This window comes from Mus caroli, chromosome 8 (genome assembly GCF_900094665.2).
Source record: "Mus caroli chromosome 8, CAROLI_EIJ_v1.1, whole genome shotgun sequence".
NCBI lineage: Eukaryota > Metazoa > Chordata > Mammalia > Rodentia > Muridae > Mus > Mus caroli.
Window position 1 is genome coordinate 41,292,501 of NC_034577.1, and position 8,342 is coordinate 41,300,842.

The following is an 8,342-nucleotide window of genomic DNA, read 5'->3' on the forward strand; positions in this document are numbered from 1 at the left end:
GCCATTTGCTCAGCTGTACTTGGAGAGTACATTTACAATTTTACTCAGCACCAAGTACATTTAACATCTATGAAACTAGAATCAAACAACTGAGGTTAGCCACGGAGCAATTACAGCTTTACCATTTACCTGGCGGCTTCCACAGTGATACGTGTACTATCTACTATGCCTCCAAAGTCTTGAAAATCCCCAAGAACAGACTTCAAAGTTATTTTTCTTTCACTACACTGTACTAATGAATAACTACAAAATACATATTTGTTTTAAGTCAGAGATCTTGACTGCTCCTTTGCTTACTTGTTAAGGTGTATATAGACGGCTCTTTCCGTTACTCTCCACCTTACAGATTGAGGCTCCCTGGGACTCCCCGTTTTCCCAGTGCTGCAACGACAGATGGGCCATCACTGTCGCCCAGTGTTTACATGGAAGCAACAAGTACTCACCTCACTGAGCCAACTCCTACCATGGGGATCTGTAAGTTCTTATTAAGCGCATGCTGTATAAATGAACAACATAACTGTAGGAGTCACACAGCTATAGCCCCGGCACTGAGGAGCAGAGAGGAATACTACTTTCCAAGTTCAAGACCAGCCAGGACTATATATAATTTACCCCCCCTCTCAAGAAAATATATCATCAGTTTTCATTTGCTCTGTTTTATGGAGGTACTGGAAATTCAACTCAGGGCCCTGCACACTAAGTAAGCATTCTACCACCTACCTTTTCCTTGGTGAAGGGGGTTTCTCACAGCCACCTGTCTCTGCCTCCAGAGTGCTGAGATTAGAAGCATGCACCACCAACACTACCACAGGACTCATATCCCAGAGCCTTTTTCTTTTCAGACAGACAGGGTCTCAAACTGCTGCTCTAGTGCTCAAAGGCCTTAGCTCTTCTTGACTTAGCCTGTCAAGTAGTTGAAATTATAGGTCTATGAGAGCACACATTCTTCCACCTCAAAAGATTATTATTTAAAGGATTGTCAATATAAAATGCCTTTATAAATTTGTTTAAAACAAATCACTTGAGGAAATTACCCAATCATCTTATAAGATATATTTCAGAAATGTATTTATTCTAATTTTTGGCTCACTTTTCTGGTAAGCATTAGTTTACAAAATACACAACAGAAGAAACTTGACAGTGTTTTTTACAACTCACTCATATTAGTGTTTTCCACACTATGTAAGGGCAGCCAGACCATTTACAGAATATAGATTTTGCTCTGGTATCCAATGAGCCATTCTCAAAAAAACAAATAATTTAAAAATGTTATCTGGCAAAATACAAACATCCCTGATTATTTCAGTTCAAGCTCAGGAAATTAAGTGTCTTTATTATTCCTAAACTACAAACTAATTTTTACACACTTAAATTGTGCTTATGTTCAACCTTCCAATACCAATATAACTAGTAAATATGAAAGGTCTTTTTTTCTATATATTATCTCCATTACTGTCCAGTGTGCAGTTCTTAGAAAGCCAGAAGGCCAAAAGTCATATACCTTAGACAAGACTTTTAAAATAAACCGTATCAGATTAATAGAATTACCTAAGACACAGAAACAAGATTCTACTTCATAACTAACAGATGCAGTCCACATGAATACAGTCATTAAAGAACTGACCATGGCTCTCTAGTCTTCTCCACATTCTTCTGAAATCTACAAATACAAAAACCACCTGGTTCTAGACATAAACGTCCCTATTTATAAAAATGTTTTATACTATGAAAACTACTTGGTTGTAGTTTGAATAGCAGTGAGGAGCCTTAGTTATGACCAGGGTGGGAGAAAAAAAAACACAACTTCTTGAAAAGGTAAAATAGCTTAAAGCATTTAATATCTAAACAAATCAGTCTGTTCATAGTAGTCACAAAATATGCTTCCTATAGAAACCAACATTATGTCTTAGGAAAGTGTAAATTGAAATTTACCTCAAAACATAAATTAACCTGCTTAAGAATCTGCAGCCATCAAAATTATGGTGAATTTTAAACAACTTCAGAATAAAATAACAATAAGTACTTTATACTGCTTTATATCTAAAAAAAAAAGTTTACAGCTTTTCATGAAAATAGTTTGAGACAACTCCTCTTGTTCTTTAAGAGCTGTTCAGCATCATGAGCAACATTTTTAAACCTTAGGTTGTATAGTTTCACACATTCAAATACTGTGGTCCCCCTTTTATGTGATTCAATCAAGTTAGGAAAAAAAAAAAGGCATGGTAGACAACTTAATACATTTCTACCAAGTTGGTAGTAGTACAAAAAATTTTAAGATTCTACAGAACTACACATCGTACCTAATATATCATTAAAAATAGAAGACAGTATTTTCTTCAGCAAATAAAACAGCACGCTGGTATGCTGTCAATGTACACCCTTTAATATGCACTGTCATAAATTATTTACAGCTCTACTTTAGTGAAGAGAACTAGAATTTAAATTTTCTGCAAAACTGGAAAAAAGCAATATAAAATCTGTGAAAGCCAGTGTTTTATATAAAAGCCAGTTTTTCTCTTCAAACACCAGATACTGGATTCAGTGACTACTTAGAGAAGTTACAGTAATTCTTGAGGATGTTTCAGTGCTGGAGGTAAGTTTATGGGTCTTGCTTCTTCATCAAGGAGTACTAGATCCTCAATCTCGTTACCTCTGTACTTCCTTTTACAGATCTTCACCACCACCTTCTTCTTGAGAAATAACTTAAGTGCTTCTCTCGATGCAACTGCTTTTGCATTTTCTTTGCTTTTTCCACAGCCAGTGCCCAAATACACCGACTTACACCTCAATTCACAGACAATACTTTCTTGAGAGCTCTTATTTTGAGGCAGATCTGCCAGTTCTTTCAGTGGGACAAAAAACACATCCAGTGTTGCTTTCAGAGCCTCAATAGCTGCGTTCAGCAGCTCTCCATGATTCACAGTGGGGCTGAAGCCACCAACTGCTACTAACTTCCAGGCCACCGTCTTATACAGTCTATTGAAGAAAGGCTGCTTCTGTTTTATGTCTTCGTTGGTTAACTTCCGATAAGCAAACTTAACAGAACTCTCACTGGCCTGGGAGGTGCTTTTCGAAGGCAACTGTGAAGTGCTACTCTGAGACCCACTCTTGGAAGCCAGCTGAGACACGCTTCCTAACGAAGTGCTGCTTTTGGACGCTAACAGTGATGCAGCTACCTGAGCCGTGCTTTTGGATGATGTCAGCAGTGATGGATTTGTGGAACTGCTCTTGGGGGTCAGTAAAGAGCTGCCTGATGAGGAGTTGTTTTTTGAAACTGATGATGAAATATTTGCCTCTGAACTAGTTTTAGATGCTAACCCACTTGAAGCTGTCTCTGAACTAGACTTACAAGACAGTAGCGGCAACTCTACTTCTGCACTTCCAGAGGAGCCCAACAAGGGCACCTCCATCTCTGAGCTGCTCTGAGAGGCTGAGCCTGAAGAACCTTCCAGAGCACCCTTTTTAGGTGATCCACTCTGCTGTCTGTTATCAGTGGACTGGGTCATATGACTATTCATACTAGACTTCAACAGGGAAGAAACAAGTGACGCTGAACCACGTTTATCTGGAGCTTCTGACTCCGAAGCCTTTCCAGACCCTGCGGTTACCTGAGAGGAATTGCTGCTGCTCTGGCTGCACACAGATCTGTCTCCTTCACTTGTGGAGCTATCCTGATGGGAGCCACTGGAGCTGCTCCGAGCTGAGGTCCCACCACTCTCGGACTTGGTGGACGACCCCCTGGACGGTGAACTGTTTTCTTGCTGAGCTGCTGAACGATCTGTTTTGGCAGATTTTTTCCCATGATCTCGCTCAACTGAAGAATTGTTTTTTCCTTCTACGGCTCGTTTTTTGGATGGTTCCTCTACCCCTTCTAGAAAGAAGAAAAACACAGGTATTTTACTAAGACTCCTACAGACATCACAATCAACAAAACATTCATTTAAAAAGCACAGAGAGTGGGGTGGCAGCAAAGTGCCTTTCATCCCAGCATTCAGGAAGCAAAGGCAGGCATGACCCCTGAGGTTGAGGTCAGCCTGGTCTATAGAGCAAGTTCCAGGATAGGCTGGGCTACACAGAGAAACCCTGTCAAAACAAAACAAAGCAAACAAAAGCACAAAAAAATTTTTTTTTCAGAACCAGTAGTTTCTTTTAAAATATGGAACAACTTCATTAATATGTTAAAACAGGATCAATTAATATGATTAGTTTCTAATATTAACAGCATCAGACATTGGACTTGAAAATCTAAAAGTTAATCAAATTCAGCACCAAAACAGACAGACAGACAGACACATACATACACACACACACACACACACACACACACACACACACACACACAGTGTAGCTTTAACATTTTAACTAGATTAATACAGCATACACATTCTGGATTGTTAAAAGAAATTAGTAATGTCAGCGATTCCTAATTTTATAAAGCATATTTTCTACACTCCTATGTATGTTCACATCTATGATCTGCTAACCATTGCTACTTGATATCCCTCTTTTCTTCACCTTGGCAACCAGTTCGTCTCGTGTGGTATGGATTGGAGCATCTGTCACTTTGATGCCTTCAGCCATACTAAGAATTTTATCCATAACTTTTTGAGGGTACCTGAAAAAGAAGCAAAAGTCGCTCTCAAGAAGTGGTTTGTTTTTGTTGTTGTTATGGTTCCCCCCCCCCCCCAAGTACTGGCAGCGTGAGGAATGCAGGAGCGCGAGGACTGCATTTCCTGGTCGTGATCAAAGTGTACGATCCGCGCGACAATCGGAGATGGCCCAAACGAATGCCCTAAGGGCTCGGGAGGCGGGTCTGTGCCAGGGAACCTTTAAACTCGGGGTCTCCCGGGCGGAGTACTGCCAGCTAAAAACCAACAACTCCATCTGCCGGGCACATACCACCCGGACGCCCGGCAACTGTGAGGTCGGGGGCTGCCCCGGACGCCCTTCCTGCCCTCCCTCCGAGGACCCACAGTGTCACACCGATTCCCGCGCTTCCCAAGCGGCCGTCCCCAGCGTCGCCGGTCCCCGCGAGAGCGCTCCCCGACCAGCGGCAGGGGGCGTGGAGCAAAGCCCGGAAGGCTGGCTGGAGAGCGACGCTCCCTCCACTCACCGGCACCCTAGGAAGACATGGTTCGCCCAGGCCATGGAGAAGGAGACGAGCTGCTGGAGCTGCCGAGTGCGGGCTCCGCTCTCCGCGTCCGCAGTCTCGTCGGTGGCGGGGACCAGGTCCCCGGCATTGCGAAGCAGAAACTCCCGGCGGTGGCGCCAGTGTTTGTCCGTCTCGCCCTCGCAGCGCAGCGTCTCCACCCAGGCGGCTACCCGCGGGTTTTGGCTCAGGTACTCGGACACCTCCTGCGCCATGTTGGGGACCCTGCGGGACGGGGAGAGCGCGAGCGCACGGAGCCCCGGGGGCGAAGCGGCCCTGTGTCAGCGCGGCCTGCACCGGCGGCCCTCCCGAGAACGCCCCTCCAGGAGCCCAAACCCCAAACAACAGAACAAGGCACCGACGAACCGCCCACTTCCGCCGGCCGCCGCCTCGCTCCCTTTTATAACCTCGCCGCCGCCGCTGCCGCCGCACGCACACAAGACCTTCCGGCGCGAGCGCGTCCTCCCAGGATGCTTTGCAGCGCCCAGCCGCCAGCGACTCGCTCGGCGGTCGCGCCCGGCGGAGGCGGGGCCGAGGCGACTTCAGCGGCCCGCGTCCCTCCCGGCCCTCGGCGCCTGGGGGCGGCCGCCGCGGCGTTCCGCGGGCGCTTTGTGACGCCGCACTCCGGGTCCACCCCCGGGGCGCCGGGGTGGGGGGCGGTGGGACACAGCGGGCGGAGCGCGGAGACCTGGCGACGTCCGAGTCACCGCCCCGCCCCTCCTGCGCGTTCCGCCCTCGGACGCCCGCGGTCGCACGCCGCCAAAATAAACAAAAGCTGGCTTCCGCGCCTGCGCCCTGCTGCGAGAGCCGCTGAACCCATGGGCCCGAGGCTCGGAAGGTCTCCGGGCGTTTGGGGACCTGCGGATACCTTGTGGGATGGGGACAATAAAAGTACCGAGCACGGGTGTAACATAAACGACGAGCACAAGCGGCTCCTCCGGTTGGGTCTAGCCGGCTCTTTGAAACCAGGCCTTTGCGCTTGCGCCCCACGATCTGGCTGGGTTTCCGCGGTTTCTTAGGTTCCTGGTTCAACCCGGGCAATACCCGCTTCCTCTCCCTTAACGCTTTTGGTCCCCGATATAAACGACCCCGTGCCAACTGGTTTTAACTGTTAACTCCGATTGGACCAAAGTGGAAATGTATCTGCTTATCTTGTCCTCCTGGCCTCCTCCCTCAAGAGCAACTGCTTCTGCATTTGTTTTGTTTTGTTTTTATGAGTTCGATGGTTTTTGCTTGCATGTATGTCTGTGCTACATGTGCGGGCCTGATGCCCTCGGAAGCAAGAGGGCAATGGCTTTCCTGGAGTTGAGGTGACCCAGGATTTTGAGCGCCCTGTGGGTGCTGGGAATTGAACCCAGGTCTTCTCGAAGATCTGCTCGTACTGCTGAGCCATCTCTCCAACCCATGGATTTTTTTTTTTCTGGCGTGTTTATTAACATTTCCAAATCCAGGTATGTGTCAATAAATCAAAGCATCAGTGTAATAATATGAGATGGTGATAAATTATGTAATTGAATTTTCCCTCAATAGATGCTTGCATTTTGTTGTTAAAATGCTTAAATCAGAATAATCACGCAAAAATTCAGTCATTTGGTTACTAAACTTGACAGCCATGGGCCTGTGCCCCAACACTGTTCAGCTCCAATACGGCAATTAGAAGGGACACATTAGTAGTGGAAAGCAGGAAAAGGCTTTCAAAGAGGCCACACTGACAAGGAGAGACAAAGCAACCTTTTAATTCCAGCACTCTGAATCAGAGGCAGGGGGATCTCTGTGAGTTGAGGCCAGTCTTATCTACAGAGATAGTTGCAGGACTACGCAAAGAACCCCTTTCTCGAACTCTCCCCTTTCTAGCAGAGAGAGAGAGCGAGACAGACAGAGACTCACTGGCATCCATCCCATCTCAAACGAGTCTTTTGGAGCTCTGAAATGAGATTCACGTTTAAATAAAAGGCCAAGGACATGGACATTTAAGATAGGAGCCATCAAATAGTGGCTTGCCCATCAACCAGCTGCCTGCTCACTGGTGTCCGGATCTGAGGCTGCTGGGACAAGGTGGCTTAACCGTGTTTAGAACGCGAACTCTTTCTCTGGAAGACAAAGTCTCCGTGAGCTGGGACCTTTTACTTCTAAGATGTTTGGGGGAATTCTTATTTCTCCGGGGTCCATTGTCTCAATGGTCTAATGAGAGAGTGAGAAGCAAGAGTCTCTTCTAAAATAACCAAGTCAGCCCAGCTTTGTTTGAGGCCAGCCTGGGTAACAAAATGAACAAGAACAGCCAGGGCTGCACAGAGAAAGCCTGTCTCAAAAAAACAAACACCAACTCTAAATTTTTTTTTTAATCAGGCCAGTTATAATTTTAGATAACACCAAATAAGCAAAATGGTGTTTTGTTTTTGTTTTGTTTTGTTTTTTAATTTATATACATGCTGAAGCAATAAGAACCAGATACTTCATGAAAACAATATTGCCTTCCTTGCCGTACCAGAAGAAACTACAATAGGTCCCCCAAAAAAAGCCACTTTTTTTGAAGTTTGAAGCTTCAATTTTGCTATCCCATTCCTTTTATTCCTGAAATCTAAAGACTATAGAAACATTTGGCAAGGGGTTTAGAAGAAAATATGATTTCATAGCTGATGACATTGGTAAATTGTTACTTGTGACAGGGTTTCTCTGTGTATCAGAGCCCTGCCTGTCCTGACTTTGCTTTGTAGACCAGGCCTGCTTCTGCCTCTCCGAGTGCTGGAATTACAGGCATGTGCCACCATGTCCAGTGGCATTGGTAAAAATTTTATTTTTTTTAATTAGGTATTTTCTTCATTTACATTTCAAATGCTATCCCAAAAGTCCCCCATACCCTCCCTGCCTACTCCCCTAACCACCAACTCCCACTTCTTGGCCCTGGCATTCTCCTGTACTGGGGCATATAAAGTTTGCAAGATCCAAGGAGCCTCTCTTCCCAATGATGGCCGACCAGGCCATCTTCGGATACATATGCAGCTAGAGACACGAGCTCTGGGGTTACTGGTTCATATTGTTGTTCCACCTATAGGGTTGCAGATCCCTTTAGCTCCTTGGGTACTTTCTCTAGCTCTTCCATTGGGGGCCCTGTGTTCCATCCAATAGCTGACTGTGAGCATCCACTTCTGTGTTTGCCAGGCACCGGCATAGCCTCACAAGAGACAACTATATC

The 8,342-nt window shown here is 45.8% G+C and overlaps 1 protein-coding gene across 2 annotated transcripts; it reads right to left on the reverse strand.

Annotated features, from left to right (window-relative positions):
• Positions 1-1,820: 1,820 nt before the first annotated feature.
• Positions 1,821-5,543, reverse strand: Cdkn2aip (CDKN2A interacting protein). 2 transcript variants are annotated; one of them, XM_021169830.2, is made up of 3 exons: positions 5,114-5,543; positions 4,516-4,615; positions 1,821-3,871 (listed from the first exon to the last, which is right to left on the reverse strand). In XM_021169830.2, exons 1-3 carry the CDS (start codon positions 5,362-5,364, stop codon positions 3,863-3,865), a joined length of 360 nt encoding a protein of 119 aa, XP_021025489.1. In that variant the 5' UTR covers positions 5,365-5,543; the 3' UTR covers positions 1,821-3,862. The 2 variants fall into 2 exon arrangements, with proteins under 2 accessions (XP_021025489.1, XP_029336747.1); XM_029480887.1 differs by having other exon boundaries at positions 4,485-4,615; positions 5,114-5,532.
• Positions 5,544-8,342: the final 2,799 nt, after the last annotated feature.